Here is a 20,413-nt window from a genome sequence, read left to right on the forward strand (position 1 = left end):
TATTGTACACATACACTTGTTTTGCTGGATTCCCTCTGCTCTTTCAGTTGGTATCACGGTAAAATATCCCGTGAGGAAGCAGAAGCCATGTTAAATAATTTCCGGGAGGAGGGGGATTTCCTCATTAGGGACAGTGTCCATTTTCAAGGGGACTATTCTCTGTCCATTTACTTTGATGGCATGGTGGATCATTATAGAATTATTGCTAAAAGCAACAAATTGGAGGTGGACGGTGGTGACTGTTTGTTCGATAACTTAATACAGCTTGTGGAGGTATTGTAGCTCATACTGTCCTGAATATGCCAGTAGAGAGGGAGAAATGTATACATGTATGTGTATATATACAGTGAAGGGAAAAATAAAATGTACAAACATCTTTTTTTTCTTCAATGTAGGGGTTGAAATTGTATTTTGACATTGAATATAGCATTGCTGATATCTACATGAACTTCTGCCACCATTACTACTTAACATGATTGATGTAGGTTTAATGACTGCTAAACTAGCATTGAAACAAGAAAGGATTGTAAGCTTAAAAACAAGAAAGGATTTTAAGCATTAAAAGCATTCAAATCTGCATTGCTAACATTCAAGATCTGCATTGCTAATATTACTAGCATTTAAGATATGCATTGCTAGCATTCAAGATCTGTATTGCTAGCATTGAAGATTTGTATTGCTAGCATTGAAGATCTGCATTGCTAGACAGGGGTTGGCATGTTAAAGAACCCTCACTGCTATATGGCCCAGAGCGATAAGCATAGGTCTAAATTTGTGGTACTTCACTTACAACTGGTGACATCTCAATATGAGTTAACATTCTTGATGAGATGTAAAACAAACAAGCAATAAAAAAAGCATTCAAGATCAGCATTACTAGCGTTCAAGATATCATCAGCATTGTTATCATTTTAGGTCAGCAAGCAAAGTATTTAAGATCAGCAAACACATCAAACCAGCATTCATGCTGAAACAGATAGGACCCTGCACCGTATATCTTACATTGTATCTCAGTGAAACAGATAGGACCCTGCACCGTATATCTTACATTGTATCTCAGTGAAACAGATAGGACCCTGCACCGTATATCTTACATTGTATCTCAGTGAAACAGATAGGACCCTGCACCGTATATCTTACATTGTATCTCAGTGAAACAGATAGGACCCTGCACCGTATATCTTACATTGTATCTCAGTGAAACAGATAGGACCCTGCACCGTATATCTTGCATTGTATCTCAGTGAAACAGATAGGACCCTGCACCGTATATCTTGCATTGTATCTCAGTGAAACAGATAGGACCCTGCACCGTATATCTTGCATTGTATCTCATTTAAGATAATGAGAGACCTTATGTCACTGTAATTAAATAAAATCTATGACCAGGTTTTTAAATAAAATTTTGTGTTTTAAGCTAGATCTTTTTTTTTTTTTTTGCACATTTCTAGGATTCTGAAATGTTATTTTAAGGAAGCAAAACCTTGGCATTTATAATTCACACTCGTCATCAAAGACATCTGGCATTCATAGACCACAAACATCCTCAACTCCTCAATCTCTGGCATTCGTAGGCCAAAAACATCCTCAAAGACTCCTCAATCTCTGACATTCGTAGACCACAAACATCCTCAAAGACTCCAAGACTCCTCAATCTCTGACATTCGTAGACCACAAACATCCTCAAAGACTCCAAGACTCCTCAATCTCTGACATTCGTAGACCACAAACATCCTCAAAGACTCCAAGACTCCTCAATCTCTGACATTCGTAGACCAAAAACATCCTCAAAGACTCCAAAACTCCTCAATCTCTGACATTCGTAGACCAAAAACATCCTCAAAGACGCCTCAATCTCTGGCATTCATAGACCACAAACATCCTCAAAGACTCCTCAATCTCTGGCATTCATAGACCACAAACATCCTCAACTCCTCAATCTCTGACATTCGTAGACCACAAACATCCTCAAAGACTCCAAGACTCCTCAATCTCTGACATTCGTAGACCACAAACATCCTCAAAGACTCCTCAATCTCTGACATTCGTAGACCACAAACATCCTCAAAGACTCCTCAATCTCTGGCATTCATAGACCACAAACATCCTCAACTCCTCAATCTCTGACATTCGTAGACCAAAAAGACTCCTCAGTCTCTGGCATTCGTAGACCAAAAACATCCTCAAAGACTCGTCAATCTCTGGCATTCATAGACCACAAATATCCTCAACTCCTCAATCTCTGACATTCGTAGACCAAAAACATCCTCAAAGACCCCTCAATCTCTGGCATTCATAGACCACAAACATCCTCAAAGATTCCTCAATCTCTGACATTCATAGACCACAAATATCCTCAACTCCTCAATCTCTGACATTCGTAGACCACAAACATCCTCAACTCCTCAATCTCTGACATTTGTAGACCACAAATATCTTCAAAGACTCCTCAATCTCTGACATTCGTAGACCACAAATATCCTCAACTCCTCAATCTCTGGCATTCGTAGACCACAAACATCCTCAACTACTTAATGTCTGTCTGCAGTTGATCACTCTAAAAATTTAATCAGCTCTTGTCAAATATGAAAGTTATCTCTTTTCCAGACAGTAGTTTTATCTAATGTTGTCCAAAAAAAAAAATTTAAATCTAAACACTCCCCCTCATATTTATGTAAACATAAAATAAGGTATACAAATAAGGTGTTTATTTTGCATATCAATATGCATACATGAACAAATGTTGTAAACTTGTTAACGTAGAGGTTATCTTGGTGATTATCTCGTTGTGAGGTTAGATACTTACTGCATGTTACCTATCGTTAGCTGCACATGTGACTGAATATCCCTTTTAGTTTTGATGGCAGTTTAATTAGTAGTGGATGTATACTAAACTACAGCCTCTGTCGTGGAGGAACTTGCCCCTCTCTCATGACATTGAAGCATCCACATTTTCATAGTCAAAACAAAAGTAGATGTCAGTTGTTTTATTGTTTGTTTAGGTGATGTGCATCCAGCCTGTCTGAGCCACTATTGTCTAATCATATCTCGATATATTTGAAACAAGTCAGATGACATACTAAACATTAACTGTATGTGTACAGCACTGCTCTTTATTTGGTAATAAATGTAAGCACAACTGTGAGTGATGTTCTTTTAAAAAAAATCAAAAAATCAAGCAAGCTAGATTTCACATTTGAATTTTTTTTGGTCATAGTTAAAGAAATACACCAGTCCTATTAAAGTGGTGTTGAATGTGTACCTCTGTGATGTAAATCTGGATGGCTGGGATGTACTGAAATGTACAAACACAGCATGGCACATGCCTACCTCTCTGATGTAAATCTGGATGGCTGGGATGTACTGAAATGTACAAACACAGCATGACACATGCCTACCTCTCTGATGTAAATCTGGATGGCTGGGATGTACTGAAATGTACAAACACAGCATGGCACATGCCTACCTCTCTGATGTAAATCTTGATGGCTGGGATGTACTGAAATGTACAAACACAGCATGGCACATGCCAGAATTATATTTGACATTGATCAAATACGAAGTACCGGCCATCAACCCCATTCTCCCATAACATCATGTCATCAACATTTCAAATTCTCCTCAAACAAAATCAGGAAATGAATAACATGGAAACCTAATGGCTCTCATCATAATGGGTCAGCTTTAATTCTAGAGGGGGGTGAGGAAATAATGCTGAGGCATTGACTTCTTATTTTGATTAATTTGTACCTGTGTAGATTCAGATCAGTACTTTGGGGTAAGGTGATTGTTACATAGGTAGATCTAGGATGGGTAATGAAGGTGATAATTACACAGGTAGACCTGGGTAGGTAATGAAACATGTACCTGTAAGGCATAGTGCTGTGTAAGACACCATCAGAATGTACCGTGTATGGAGATAGTAGTCTGTGGTAGACCCAATAGTGACTCAAGTCTGCAGTGTGACTAAGCTTTCAGTGTTGATAGATGTCCTGTTACATTTTTTTGTAGTACACACCAGTAGAGTAGTTTGGTGTACAGTGTTGTTTATATTCACTGAATTTTGCTTCTTGTTTGAAATTTCTAAATCTTTAATACATGATGTAAAGCACTTTGTTTTCCAGAATGCTTTTATTTATAAAAACATGTGAGAACTACAATACAAGTAATGGTGAAACACAACTGTCGGTGTTACGAGTTGCAAATATTGTCTATATACCAAATAAAAAGAGTCCCATGCAATTTTGTCACCCTGTTTCACTAATACACAATGACCTCATTTTGACCCCATACAATATGCAAAGAAATTAAATATTTTGTAAGTGAATGTAATACGCAAAGAAATTAGATATTTTGCAAGTGAATGTGCTTTTGGAAGGAATACATATTTGAATATTTTTTTTGTAATCTGAAAGCATATCTGACCCTGGCATTCGTCAGCACTGTAACCATATAAATCATGTTAGTTTTAATATCAAATTATGGCAGATTTTAAAGCTATATTAAAGCATTTTCAAATAATGATTCTGTCAGTTCTTATATAAAATGGGAAAAAAATTGTCTTGTTATCTCCTTGAAAATTCGTAATTTTGGTAATATGTTTAAAGCTTGTAATGTTATATACACCTGTGTTTACTTAGTAACTGGAAAATACAAGTAAAAGTGTGTACCAGTAGATCTACTCGGTACTCTGAGACCAGAACCAATGATGTACTGTGTATATGGAAACAAGAAACAGTGTATTGTTAGGTAGAACCAATATATATATATGTTTACTCTATGGAAGCAATAACTGGAATATGTACTTGGTATATCGAAGCAAGAAGCAGTATATTAGTGTAATTAAGTAGTTATTCAGTTGTCCTCTTCAATATTTTTTTTTTTTTTTTTTTATACAAATGCCTAGATGATTAGATGAGGTACTGATTTGCATGTGTATTAATAAACCATTATGAAAGATTTGAGGGACTGTGATTATATTATAATGCAGCAATGTTGTAAATACTTGTAAAGGGAGATAATTGTGTAGTGGTACATTTGATGTAGATAGTTTCACTGTTTTAAGTCTTTTTACATCATTCTACACCTACTAAATTGGATGTCATTCAAGCCTCCACTAACCACCATGTCATCAGTCATGTAGAACTGTGGGGCGTGTCAGTATAGTCCTCTGTGTCATCAGTTATGTAGAACTGTGGGGCGTGTCAGTATAGTCCTCTGTGTCATCAGTCATGTAGAACTGTGGGGCGTGTCAGTATAGTCCTCTGTGGTATTGTGTGAATCTGCATTGTATATTTATTGCATGTTGCATGACACTGCATACGTTTTGTTATTGTAGATGGTTTCATGGGAAAATTGAGAGGAAGAGGTCGGAAGAATTGCTCAATCCACGCGAAGATGGACACGATGGACTTTTTCTTATACGAGAAAGTGTCAATTACCCGGGAGACTTTACGTTGAGTGTTTGTCACCAGAGAAAAGTGGAACATTATCGGATTATTTATCATAAAAACCAGATGACTATTGATGAAGAATCTTATTTTGATAACCTTAATCAGCTAGTAGAGGTATTTTGTCTGCTTTTCTTTAAAATACATTTGCTGCTTGGTTTTCTTTTGGAAAATGCAATTTTACTCCTTTCCTCACATGTAATGTCATGTAGCAGAACATATAATTATGTTGGAAGGGAATTCTTTTACAATTGCTTGTCTGGAATTTTTCTATGGCTAAATTGTGAAAAATGCTAGTCTTTAAGAAATTTTAACCTGGTACATGTATAGGGAGTGAAACCCAAGTGTTTCTGATTTCCTGAGAAAGCTTAACACCTGGCACATCTTTAAATTGATATGCCCAGTCTACTGCAAGGAATGCTCTGACCCAAAAGATGAAGTTTTAGTTGATGAGGAGCTCACAGCAATTACTGTTACTGAAAAGCATAGAATTGCACTCTCAAGAAACAGGAGTTCGAATGTCATTGAAAAGTGAAATAGAATTTTAACATGATTTTTATCTTGCATGTATGCAAGATGCACCTTGTTTTAACATGAGGCCTGGGGGTATTCGATTTGTACACAGTGCTGTGTTGTAGATTTCTTCACAACCTGTATGTTGTCATCTCACAAGAATATTGCATGTTTCTCTTTGTATTTAATGTGCACACATACACACACACACACACATATATATATATATATATATATATATATAGACCTATTCTCATGTGCTGCAAAATTTACTGCATGAGTGTAAAGAAATCAGACATGTCAATAAAATTTATAATCTGTAGAGATTTTCATTGACCACATACATGTATGAGCATTTTTAAAATGAGAGACTGATAAATTCAGTTTGCCATTAAACTTGAACCAAATAAAAAAAATTCTTTTAATCAGAGTCAGGTCAGTCCCCAAAAAAAAAAATGTTTAAACAATGTTACATGCCCAGAGAGGAAAATCTGACACAACTTGTGTTTGTTTTTTATCTTTAAGTTACTATCAGTTGATAGAGTGGGTCTGTTCACAGCTGCCTATTCTGTCTTCTCTCACTGTTACACCATTTATAAAACCTCCAGTGTATCTCTCTTCTCTCTCTCTACTGACTGATCTCTCCATCATGGAATTCATTTATTATGTATACATGTAAAATTTCAACTGTATCATCCTCAGTTTTTCATGTTGTGAGAATATATATATATGCAAATTTAGTATCTAGAATTGTACATAATATTTTAAGGTTAAAAAAAAGTTTTTGCAATTTTAATTATGCAGAAGAATGTATATTACATTTATTGTAAAAGTAAATCTAAACAAAAAATAAAAATCGGAAAAAAATTGATTCTGATACTCGCTATCTGTAATGTTTAAAACACTTCAGTTTTCACTTCATTGTTTTTCTGATCTGAAGCACTATCAGAGGGATGCAGACGGGCTGTGTACCAAGTTAATCCGTGCATTGCCAAAACAAGGAGACAGTTTTGGAGCAGTTAGGATCCAGGACTTTGAAGCTGGGGGCTGGGTTATACAGAAGAAAGATCTGCAGGAAATTGAATTAATTGGCAGAGGAGAATTTGGAGGTGATAAAAATTGCTAACCTAATTAGCTGCTAGTGTTATACTGATCTGATAAGAATTAGGAAGAAGCTGTTTCTGGTTCATAGACCAGAGAGCTGTAGTGTTTACAGCCAGCTGGATTTTTTATGGCCTGTGGTTATGGATGCTTATCAGGAGCAGATTTAATATTTAGTTGTTGAAAAATGGATATATCTTGTATCCATTATAAAGACGATTTATGAATTAAACATATATGATTATAATCCAGAAATAGATATAGAAATTTCTACATGGGTAGTAGTACGATAGGAAATATCTTAAAGCCGATTGAATATATTCAACTAGTTTCATTCTTCATCAGGATTATGATGCTATTAATAGTTGAGTATATTCAATTGGCTTTGTGATATTTTTAGTGCTATTGGTCTGTATCAGTCGTTGTGCATTAACAGTTGAACATTTTTAACTTCTTAATAACTACATATTCCAGATCTTTTCAAATTCATTATTAAGCATCTTTGGGACAAGGGGTACGAATTGTAAATTTCATTTTTCCTGCACCTACTGGGCTAGGCAAATTCTGCCAGAAATTGACCAGTTTTCAAAAATTGTCTTCTCTAGCTGTAAGGAAACTATATCCATAGTGATGTAGAGCAGGAAGACCTCTACCAAAATTACAAAATTTATGATCCCAGGGGTAGAGGTTCTGACTTCCAGGGAGGGCCAACTTGGCATGTAGTGTTTATGGACAAAACATTTAAATAACATTTTCTTTAATGCTTTGATACTAAACTGAAACTAGATTGGTATTTAGAAGGAACCCTTTACTAAAATTGTAAATTTTGTGATCCCAAGGGTAGGAGATTTGGTTTCAGGTTGTGGCCAAAATTGTTGTATTGATTATGAAGACTTGGTATTTAATTTTGCTGATAAAGTTTAAAATATAAATGCATATATATTTAAAAGAAGCAAAAAGGGATGTACCAAGATTGTGAGTTTCACAACCCCAGGTTGAGTCCAAAACAGTCATACAGTGTAAATGTACCATATATTATATAAAGTTTTCCTTCGGTATGAGTACTTTCGGGGGCATTTGTGTATTAGGAATACAGCTGCTGAATATTAGAATTTAACTTTAATAGATATATGCAGAATAAGAAAATCATTTTAGATTTCATAGCTTGTGGATCTAGTGATACATTTAACTCGGAAGACTGGTAAGACCAGTAGGCCTCTTTATTACACACACACACACACACACACACTGATGTAAAAGTATATTTGTTATCATTATTAAATGAATCATATTAGTACATATGTATGTATTGTTAGAGTGTAAGGCATGTTCATTATAAAGATGTATACACACTAGGAAAGATTACATATCAATGATTCCTCCTTGTAGATAATCAATGAAAGTAATAAAATCCTGTTTTTCTTTGACAGATGTGTATAAAGGACTATATAGAAATGAATTTGTTGCTGTAAAACAGTTGAAAGATCAGGATCGGGCAGCTCAGGCTTTTCTGAAGGAGGCATCTGTAATGACGTAAGCTAGCAGAATTTTAGACCAAATTTCATTGTGTTTTCCTGAAAGTATTAGTTTGTGTGTGTGTGTGGGAGGGAGAGCCAGAAAGATCTAATTATATGGATTAATTCTGTAGACTCAGTCTAATCAAACATGCGCTGAGAGACAAATGTTTTGTCAGAATACACAGGGTGTGGGAATAAACGGTGTAAAAAACACTGAAAGTATGAAATTAAGGGTTGAATGCCGAGTGAAACAGATTGCACAGGTGTCGGAATAGGAAGTTTTCACTGTACTATACACAGGTGTCAGATTAGGCAGTTTTCACTGTAATATAAACAGTTGTCAGATTAGGTAGTTTTCACTGTATTATTGATGGCCAAGGTTTAGAAAAGGCAGAGGAAGCGGGAGATTTTATGTTGATTTTATGATATCAGTCGTAAATTTAAATCCCTCTTGTACACGGGAAAGTGATCTATATTAAAGAATAACAACTCTTCATCCATAAAATTATATCCCCCCCAAATTGTGGAGTGGATTTATGGTAATGTTGCTATGTGAGGTATGATATTGTTTATGTTTGATGCTACTGTGTGTGTGTATGTTAGTGTGTGGATTTATAGGTTTTAAAGTTAGCTATAATGTTTTTATTGTCTGATAAATGAGTACGTCTGTAGATTAATGAAAGGGGATGCTCCACTTGATTATGAATGATAAAAATATTGGCATCATTATTTTTCTCCAATTTTTGTAATCCACTGAAAAATGTCAACATACCAAAATTATCCAATGTTTGGTATTACACTCACAGGTAAAAATTATCCAATCATTGGTATTGTACCCCAAGGTAAAAATTATCCAATCATTAGTATTATATTCCCAGGTCAAAATTATCCGGTCCTCGGTATTATATTCCCAGGTCAAAATTATCCAGTCCTCAGTATTACACTCCCAGGTCAAAATTACTCAATCTTTGATATTACACTCACATGTCATAATTATCCAGTCTTTGGTATTACACTCCTAGGTCAAATTGTGCATAACCATTCTCCTAGGTAGAAATTCTTTTCTGATTAACTGCAATACCCAATTGGTTTCTCAAGAAATGTCTCCTTTATGTAACAGTTTTTAAAAAAAATCAATTTGGAACCTGTTCAGAATAACAGTAAAATGTCAACTTTGTGATCTCCAAGTGAAGAGGCAGTTTTCATCTAACTACCTAAATTTTTAATGGAGGTCGGGAAAGAGCAAAAAAAAAAAAAAATGATTTTAAATGTGGCCCCATGATATTATTATAGTTTGTAAATGGATGGAATCGCCAACATTTTCCACATTATTTGAAATTGAACACGAGGTAATATTTATTTCAAAACTTTGTATCATTGTAACACAAACCCTCTACAAGTGAAATATTACCAGTAAATGATTAGGATTTCTTTGCAGCTTCTGACTGTTTGTTGTTGTTTTGCAGGTCATTACGTCATCCTAACCTGGTACAGCTGATAGGTGTAGTACTAGGGGACACAATTCGACTAGTAACAGAATTCATGGGAAAAGGAAACCTTGTTGAATATTTAAGGTCAAGGGGTCGAAGTGTCATACAGAAGAAGGATCAGATTGACTTTGCCACGTAAGCTATAGTTAATAATTATAAAGCAGATTCTAGTGAATAGTGATGTACTGATTATCGCCGACTTTCAATTGTCGGTCGCTATAACTGAAACGATGTGAATAATCGCCGACATCGGTATATATATTTTTTTAACAAAAATATTCCTGCCGCGACTTAACTGAAATAAAAAATGGCTGACGAAGCTGAATCATTCGATAAGATTGAATATTGTTTTAACGTCCCTCTTGAGAATCTTTCACTCATATGGAGACGTCACCATTGCCGGTGAAGGGCTGCAAAATTTAGGCCTATGCTCGGCGCTTACTGTCTTTGAGCAGGGAGGGATCTTTATTATGCCACACCTGCTGTAACACAGGGCCTCGGATTTTGCCTCTTACAACAAACAAGGGGTAATGAGGCTCTATTCTAACCCGGATCCCATAAGAACAACAAAAGTCGAGAGATATATCCCTATCCCGGGAAAACAAAATTGAAAGTATGGGATTATCAACTTCAAATTTCTGATGATTTTAGAAGTCTCCATATGAGTGAAAAATTCTTGAAAGAGACGTTAACCAACATACAATCAATCAATCGATCAATCTCATAATTTTATTATGCCCTCCCCCCCCCCCCCCCCCCCCCCCCCCCCTTCAAAGAAGAGGGGCATATTGGTTTGCACCTGTCAGTCGGTCGGTAGACCACATGTTGTCCGCTCAATATCTTGAGAAGCATTCACTTGATCATAATGATATATATACCCCCCGCAACAAGTTGTGGGGTGGGGGGGGGGGGGGGGGGGGGGTTATACTGGAATCGGGTTGTCCGTCTGTCTGTCCGTCCGTCCGTCTGTAGACGCAATGGTTTCCGGACTCTAAAGCATTATCCTTTCCACCTACCGTCACCATATCATACATATGGACTACCCATGGGATGAAGATGTTCCCTATCGATTTTGAGGTCAAAGGTCAAGCGCACTGGACATCGAAGTAGCAATATGGTTTCTGGGCTCTAAAGCGTTATCCTTTCCACCTACAGTCACCATATCATACATATGGACTACCCATGGGATGAAGATGTTCCCTATTGATTTTGGGGTCAAAAGGTCAAAGGTCAAGCGCACTGGACATCGAAGTAGCAATATGGTTTCCAGGCTCTAAAGCATTATCCTTTCCACCTACAGTCACCATATCATACATATGGACTACCCATGGGATGAAGATGTTCCCTATTGATTTTGGGGTCAAAAGGTCAAAGGTCAAGCGCACTGGACATCGAAGTAGCAATATGGTTTCCGGGCTCTAAAGCGTTATCCTTTCCACCTACAGTCACCATATCATACATATGGACTACCCATGGGATGAAGATGTTCCCTATTGATTTTGGGGTCAAAAGGTCAAAGGTCAAGCGCACTGGACATCGAAGTAGCAATATGGTTCGGTTTGTCATGCCATTTGTTTTTTACACTCAGAAAAGAGGTAGTTTATACCTATTACCAACACCCTTTGGGAGATTGGGGTAAGCGGGGGGTATTCTTAGTGAACATTGCTCACAGTACCTCTTGTTCATATGTGGGTTGGTTATGAAAAGAAGAGGACCCCTATTGTTTTTCAGGTCAAAACTGGACATAGGAATATACTGTCCACTCAATATCTTGAGAACCCTTTGCTTTGCTTGACAGACATCGAACTTGGTACACTGGTACATCTTTAGAAAAGATAACCCCTTTTGAATTTGAGGTCACATGGTCAAAGGTCAAACTGGACATAGGAATATACTGTCCGCTTAATATCTTGAGAACCCTTTGCTTGACACACATCAAACTTGGTACACGTACATCTTCAGGAGAAGATGACTACTAATGATTTTGAGGTCACATGGTCAAAGGTCAAGGGTCAAACTGGACATAGGAATATAATGTCTGTTCAATATCTTGAGAACCCTTTGCTTGACAGACATCAAACTTGTACACTGGTACATCTTCAGGAGGAGACGACCCCTATTGATTTTCAGATAACATGGTCAAAGGTCAAGGGTCAAACTGAATATAGGAATATTCTGTCCGTTCAATATCTTGAGAACCCTTTGCTTGACAGACATCAAACTTGGTACACTGGAATATCTTCAGGAGATAACTACTAATGATTTTGAGGTCACATGGTCAAAGGTCAAGGGTCAAACTGGACATAGGAATATACTGTCCGTTCAATATCTTGAGAACCCTTTGCTTGACAGACATCAAACTTGGTACACTGGTACAACTTCAGGAGTTGATGACCTCTATTGATTTTTAGGTCACATGGTCAATCCACACTTGACATAGGAAGATATTGTCTGCTCAATATTTTGAATTGATGATACTACTCTCAATTTAATGATGTGTGTGTGTATAACCCTTTTCAATTTTGCACCAGGGGGAGGGGGGTGGGGGGGGGGGGGGGGGGGGGCATTTGTGTTTTACAAACATCTCTTGTTCTGATTAACTTAATATTTAGGGTAAAAAAATAAAGTAAATTTAATATATTTAAATGACATAAATTTGAAATTAATAAAATTTGATTATTTTTCGATTAATCGATCGAAAAGGTGAATCCGATCATCAATTAATTCTTTTTTCCCGATTGTCCATCACTACTAGCGAATCCTGATCACTTTCTAGCTCTCTCAGACAATTCAGTTTATCTTTTCTTGCAGTATGTCCTCACCTTAAAAATGGCCTCGACATATAGTGTTGCCCTTCTGTCCATCATTCTGACTTGGTTGTAATTTTCCAGATTCTTTCTTGTGCCTGTAGATATTTTTTTTTATGTATGATTGTATGTTGATCAATATGAGTTGCATATCATGTTGAAGTTTTACTCAGTTTGATTTACTTTCAGTAGAGTTATGGCCCATGGACTTTGGCTTTTTTTCTAAATCTTATAGTTGCCTGAAACTTATTTGGCTATCCTTGTGAGTTGTAAGATACATGTTTTAATCTGATTTTGGTGTTTAGTTGTATTAAGTGTTGTTGACTTCATTTCAGCAGGATTATTATAAATGTAAGGAAGCTAACCTGATTTTTCTTCTTTATAAAAAAAAAAAAAAAATGATGCATGACATTGACATAGTAATTTAACATAGCCCTTTTTACTCAGCTTCCATATGCTTGCTGTCCAGGTTTTTTTGATGTTGTAAAATAATTTTTCCAAATATTGTACTTATTAAAAAAAGTTAGATACCGACCATACTATGTGCTTGAAGTAGATTTATGTTTGCATTCATTTCATTTAATCTCAAATAAATTCACTGTCCAGGGCGTTGATATTAAAAAAAAATATAAGTAGGAATTTCACTGCAGAAAGTTTCTGTATTCCTTGGCAAATGAGTACTGTTCCATAGTAAATTCTTCAGTTCCTTATTTCCTAATGCTGCCATTTTGAGAGTCAGTCTCTAAGTTATAGATTTTTCCGAATCGGAAGGCTCTGCAGCAGGTTCTTTCTTGGGACATAATCGTGCGAGTTGTCGCTTACCGTGTCAAAATGGACCTAGTCAATTAGTTTACAAGTCTGTGCATAGTTCATTGTGTCGCCTGCGTTACGCAGTGGCGACATATAGGGATCACTATCCGTCGTCCTGCGTCGTCGTCTGGCGGCGTCGTCGTCACAAAAAATTTGTCACAGTTTTCTCAAGAACCACATGGGGCAACTCCCTGATATTTGGCACAGAGCATCAGTGTGGCCAACTGTATTGTGTAAGACATTTTCGAATCTGTCGCTTATCAACTTCCTGTTTAGTGACAAAAACCATTTCAATAATTTACTTTTTCAACATTATACGTGATATATTACATATAGAATGAACTAGCAGGTGACACATGTCTTCCGGGGAAGACTTAATACTGCGTTTCAGTTTCACATAACTGAGACTGAATAAATGAAGACGAGGAAGGATCACCTAATAATGGACTGCTTATGTCTTACTAACAAGTAGAAATTTACTCAGTAGAGCTTTTTATTTGTAGAGATACATGTGCTGCCATGGAATACTTAGAGAGCAAAAAATTAGTTCATCGAGATTTAGCAGCAAGAAACATACTCATCAATGAGAGTAACACAGCCAAGGTGAGATGTTCTGTCCTAAGTTAGGCGGAGGGTTTTATTGGTGATAGTTTACCAACCTATTCATCCATTACCACTGTTACAATTTACATGTATTTTAATTTACTCTAGTATAGATATATTTGAAAACAAAAATGATTAGGACTGTTCCAGAAATGATCAAATGGGGGGGTCGGGCGGCAAACGATATTTTTTTGTGTGGGTGGTCGTATTTTTTCATATTTTAATTGGTCCGTGGTTGGACTGTTAAAAAAATATTTATTATGGGTAGTGGGTAGTTTCTATTGTTTTATTTTGTGCTACGTGGGTGTTGAGTTTTCAGAATATTTTTATTGTCGCTTTTGTCGTGTTGGTTACAAAACGTTGTAGGGAAAATTGAAAACGTGCTTTCGAAATGCTGCTTTCGAGATTGGAAATCGGAAGTAACATAGAACTATTCGAGTTGTCGCTCTTTGCATCGCATAACTTTCCATTACGGCACTCTTCAAATTAGAGGCGCGTTTAGTAGGGTCCCTTTGGACGTGATGGCGGCGAACTCTGTTCTGTAGATTATTACAGTTTACAGTGCATCGATTTTGGGAATATTTTGAAACCAATAGGTATTCCGTTTTCTAATAAAAATAGGCAAACCTTAGTTGATTTATAGGAGGGTACCGATGCGTTATATTTATCAGTCGGTGTGATGGTGATATAGAGGCCTCCGGGCGCGGGCTCCATTAGAAGACGAACGATTCGTGGAAAAACATATCCATACCCATTTCATGATAATAGCATCGTTTGGACTCCCAATCTTTCCAACATTCCCGCCATAGATGCCTTTGATTGTTGATGTGACATCGTTTCTTCAGAACTACTGTGATACAATGTCGCATAGGCATTACCGCGTCATTGACTAGAATGTTTGTCCCGAAAACCTCGCGAGATTTGTACCGTTTTCATTTTTAAAAATATTTTTGTGGTGGGTCTGGTTAGTTTTTTTTTTTTTTTATTAGATGGGTCATTGTAAAATGAGTTTATTAATTTGATGGGTCATGGGGTAATTTTTAATTTTTTTTTATGGGTGCTTGGTATATACAAAAGGTGCCTCCCGACACACACCCCCCCCCCCCATGTATTTATTTCTGGAATAGCCCTTAGGTGTGAATGATACAACCTGTGGTTGTTTAGGATTCAATATACAAGTCCGGTAAAAATTTAAACAGTTCGATATAAAACAGTTATTAATCAGACCAAATGTACAGACACACTTTTAGTTTCTACCTTTTCAGTCTTGATCATGTAGAATCTTGTTTCTACAATCAATCTCTTTATCTAAAAATGCATCTGAATGATATGGACTAAATCGGCTATGTTAAGCCTAACACACCATGAGGGCGCCATCCCCTGTAAAAAGAGGAAAGACATTATAACTTATACTGGAAAAAAAAAACCCATAAAGAAATATCGACATAACACAATGATGTAACCACATAACATAATGATGTAACCACATCACGTAATGATGTAACCACATCACGTAAAACAATGAAAAAACAAACCCAAAAAACAAACGTTGCAGAAAATATGAAGAAAACAGAAAACTAAAGCAGTTCTATGGAACGCCGTTACTGCCTTATAGTGTAAATCAGCTTTACATTATGTCGATACATCTTTATATTATGTGGTTACATCATTACGTTATGTGGTTACATCATTACATCATGTGGCTACATCATTAAGTTATGTCGATACCTCTTTATGTTATGTGGTTACATCATTACATTATGTCGATATATCATTACGTGATGTGGTTACATCATTATGTTATGTGGTTACATCATTACGTTATGTGGTTACATCATTACGTTATGTGGTTACATCATTACATTATGTGGTTACATCATTACGTTATGTCGATACTTCTTTATGTTATGTGGTTACATCATTACATTATGTCGATATATCATTACGTGATGTGGTTACATCATTATGTGATGTGGTTACATCATTATGTTATGTGGTTACATCATTACGTTATGTGGTTACATCATTACGTTATGTCAATACGTCTTTATGTTATGTGGTTACATCATTACGTTATGTGCAAACATCATTATGTTATGATAAACTTTCAAGTGATCGAGATTGATTCAGATGCAAAATAGCGCGCTAAAATTCCCAAATTCAAATAGTGTGTTTCCAGAATTATTTTAAAAATGAAATTGGTTTAGGGGTGGTGACTGATTTGTGCCATTTTAGAATTTGTCGTCTATTCGTTATTTCGAGGTGAAAAGACGACAAAACGATAACTGGCGACTTTTCGCCTCTAAAAAAAATGAAAGACAACAAAATACATGTATAGGTTTTCCCATTATTTTTTCAAATTTTGAAATTTGCTGATTGTTGTGGATAATCATTAATTACATATACAGTACAAAGAAGGAAACATCTAGAATTAAATCATGGTGCTCAGATATTTGTATTCTACTGAAGAAATCTTTTTGCGTAAATGTTATACCAGTCACGTTGAAACGGGGTTGGGGTGGGCAGGGGGCCTGATTTGTCCCCCTTTTACAATTTACTTTTTCGTTACATGTATTTTAACACACAAATCCCATATTTTCTACATGCAAAGCTCGATTGATTTGCTGCCTCCTCCCCATTTTTTTAAAATTAGTAATGAAAGGCAGTTAATGTTTGAAGTGCTGAATTGATTGATTAATTACATATATTGTTTAATGTCCCTCTCGAGTATATTTCACTGAATATGGAGACGTCACCATTGTCGATGAAGGGCTGCAAAATTTAGGCCTATGCTCAGCGCTTACGGCCTTTGAGCAGGGAGGGATCTTTTTCGTGCCACACCTGCTGTGACACGGGACCTTGGATTTTGCGGTGTCATCCGAAGGACCGCCCCATTATGACAAGCAAGGGCTACTGAGGACCTATTCTAACCCGGATCCCCATGGGAAGTGCTGAATTGAAGAATACGTGTAGTGAACTAATCTTTGTCTTTGGCCCCCCCCCCCTTCGTAAGTGCGAAGTGAACCCCAGCTGACCCTTCCCCTACTTTAAAAAACAATGCTACATGTACGTGCTTGTATATCTCAATATCAAGACGGAAACTTAGAGTTTCGTGCAATTTGAGAGACTTTTAGTACTTTGCAATTGAATATTTTTATGTCCGAACCCAAACTACCCCGGTATTATTATTTTTTAAAATTTCTAATTGAATTCAAATATGAACACCGATGTCACTCTTGTAAGTTTCCACTACAGTCAAAACTGCCATAGCGACCCATTGTATTAAGCGACTCACTGTTGACTGTGACCATAAAAAGTTCCCCTCAAGACGTTACTCTATATTTTGTACCTGTATTAAATGACCACCTGTCTGACGCGACCAACGACCATGATTTTTACAACCTTTTCATGTATTTTCACGAAATTTTACCTCTATTTAATGAATGTACATTTTTCGATTACAACGTGAATTTCGACAAACTTTAAGAAGTGCCGGGTAGGCTAGATCGGAAATGAAAATCTACCACTTGTTATACCATTATGTTCAACAGAGTAAAAAATTTGCCTGATTGCGATATAAATCAGGTAAATATTGTGCTTAGGACTGAAATTTTAAACGGAGTATTCACAGTTTTCCTGCATGAGATACTCGAGGTTTCCAGAATAATGACCGGAACTAGTGGCTCACTTCAACATGTCCTGAGTATTTGATATGTCTGAGTTCAAGAAAATTGCCTGCATTAGTTCTAAACTTAAAAGATTTGCTGTGCATGTACAATGGATATTGTGATTTATTTAATGTTTCTCAAATTGAATAACATTTTTCCAGCATGTACAGGGCTTTCAACAAATTTAAAAGTAGGAGGCTGAAATGAAAAAGTAGAAGGCGATCCAATGCGAACGGCCGGGGGTCTGAGGGCCGCTCAAGGCTCCCAGAAGCTCTTGGGTAAATGACGCAAAATCCTGCATTCTGGCACTTAAATGCAGCTTTTTTTGCCTGAAATTTTTACTTTTGCCATGAATTTATTGTTTCATATGTGAAATTTTCTGTTCATGCAAAGACTTAAAAAATTCAACATTGCAAAGTACTAATTTTGATGCAAAATGAAAAATAAAGTGCATCAAGATAACTACATGTAATTATTTTTTGCAATGCTGTATCAATTAATTTTTAAGTGTCTTTGCTTGAACAGAAACTTTCACTTTTATTTCTACATTTGTACTGAAAGTTTATAAGACTGAATTGTTTTGTAAGAAAGTTTCTACATGCAGAAAGTATTGTTGAAATGAAGTACATGAAACCCATTGGGACCTGCTTTTGCTCACCCCAATATTTCTTTAAATAAAACCCAAACAATCTTTATTACAAATTAATAAGTAACATTTAAATGACCTATAATTTTATTTTTCCACAAATTCAAGTTAACAGCTACAGATTTGTTGGTAACATAGCGAATTTGTGCTGAAAAATTCTACTTTCGTTTTTATTTAATACCACGTGGGCATTTGCAAATTAAAAAGAATCGCAAGTCTGAAATCTTTCCTGATTAAATTCTGTTTTCGCTTTAAAATTGTTGATTGATATTATACAAAACACATACTCGTATCACTTTCACTTCTGGCCTTTTTAAAGCCGAAACTGAACAGGGTATTTGTTCTCTTCATTCCGTCAACATCATTGATTTTTACGTTCAGGACTTTTTGTTATCTTTCGGAACTTCTCGTCTGTGTTGTCACGAATTGGTAAATCTGAGGCTTTCCGACTATTGCAATTGACGTATTATTTTCTACACCAACAGACGACCAATCAGGTGCCGGTATTTACCTGAACTAAATTTAGCGCAAGTAAACACGATTTTACATCCTGGTTGATACGGCCGCGATTTCTGAGTCTACTAAAGTTTGGAAGATGTTTAAAGTTTTATAAAAGTTTTTTTTTCATTGGACATACATTTTTGTCATTAAAGTAGCCGGCACCTAATGTTACTATAGGCGGCGGAAATCCGCCGGCTACCGGCTACTTTTGAAAGCCCTGCATGTATTGTACAAAAGGAGACGCAATACTTCACCATTTGCTTTCTTACCACAAGCATTGCATTTTTTAGTTACACTGTACAAGTAGGCTATGCATAAATACCCTTTACGACAAAGTGTTTATAAGTTTTAGAAAATTTATCATTCTTAAACAGATTAAATGTAATTTTTGATGAATAAAAAATTATGATACAACCCATTGTATTCTAGATTTTTAACTACAGTGTATTTAATTTTATTTTACAACTATTAAAACCATACTTGATATTCTTAATGATAAATTCCAAATACATGTAGTCATTTTCTCCATTGTACAAATTATTTGCGAAATTTTATCCATTAACTGCGGAAAATAGGCAACCTGTATTAAGAGACCACCTGTCATATGTGACCTTTTTTCCATTTTCCATTGGACGGTCTCTTAATACAGGTTTGACTGTATATTGTAAATACAAAATTTTGAAATAGTTGAAATTCATGAATGCTGGTAAGCTAACACTTAGTGATCAATGTTCTTTCCTTCTGTCAAATGACATTGTACATCGAAATTAGAGTATCTCTCTCTCCCATGTATGTACATGCAAAGTGACGGTAAATAATAGTGAATCCCGAAGAGACAACAAAGTTTGAAAGCTGCACTATATTCCCTCTTATATATATTTTTTGTGTAATCAAATGTCTATTTTGGATTGTCATACCCATATTTTCACCCCAAAAATGTATGTTATCGATTATTAATCTTGCTGGTATATAATGATATATAAATCTTAAATTGTGCATGCAATTTATCTAAATACATGCACTGTGTACATGCACATGCGTGATCAGAAACTTCAAAAAACATTAAGCGGTCAAGCATTGAATAAGGGGAAAATATTTGACTTTGATATTTCCCGATTCAACTTGAGACATCCTTATTGGCACGGGTTCAATCACAGGCACCTGAAGTATAGACACCTACCCCCACTTCTGATTTTTCTTTGCAGCGATAATATCTCCGAAATCTGTGGATTCCATGTCTATCCCATTTGTAATCGTTTCACACTTTTTGTAAGTTTCTACCGTTATTTTATAATACCAACAAAAAG

The 20,413-nt window shown here is 36.1% G+C and overlaps 1 protein-coding gene and 1 long non-coding RNA gene across 12 annotated transcripts in view; one reads left to right on the top strand and one right to left on the bottom strand.

The window, feature by feature from the left end:
• Window positions 1–20,413, top strand: part of LOC125649275 (tyrosine-protein kinase CSK-like) — a 40,058-nt gene that overhangs the window by 13,558 nt on the left and 6,087 nt on the right. For 7 of the 11 annotated variants that reach the window (XM_048876692.2, XM_048876695.2, XM_048876693.2 and 4 more), the window contains exons 5-9: window positions 5,339–5,567; window positions 6,904–7,072; window positions 8,495–8,597; window positions 10,048–10,206; window positions 14,192–14,291. In XM_048876692.2, coding sequence (XP_048732649.1) covers window positions 5,339–5,567; window positions 6,904–7,072; window positions 8,495–8,597; window positions 10,048–10,206; window positions 14,192–14,291 — 760 coding nt within the window. Of the gene's footprint in view, window positions 1–47; window positions 274–5,338; window positions 5,568–6,903; window positions 7,073–8,494; window positions 8,598–10,047; window positions 10,207–14,191; window positions 14,292–20,413 lie in introns of all 11 variants that reach the window. The other 4 variants (XM_048876694.2, XM_056167091.1, XM_056167093.1 and 1 more) reach the window with 1 other exon arrangement.
• LOC130055215 (uncharacterized) lies at window positions 12,573–18,778 on the bottom strand. The gene is made up of 2 exons (XR_008803502.1): window positions 15,549–18,778; window positions 12,573–13,956 (listed from the first exon to the last, which is right to left on the bottom strand). It is a non-coding gene; the product is annotated as an uncharacterized LOC130055215 (long non-coding RNA).

Source organism: Ostrea edulis, chromosome 5, assembly GCF_947568905.1.
Source record: "Ostrea edulis chromosome 5, xbOstEdul1.1, whole genome shotgun sequence".
In the NCBI taxonomy this organism is placed as follows: Eukaryota; Metazoa; Mollusca; class Bivalvia; order Ostreida; family Ostreidae; genus Ostrea; species Ostrea edulis.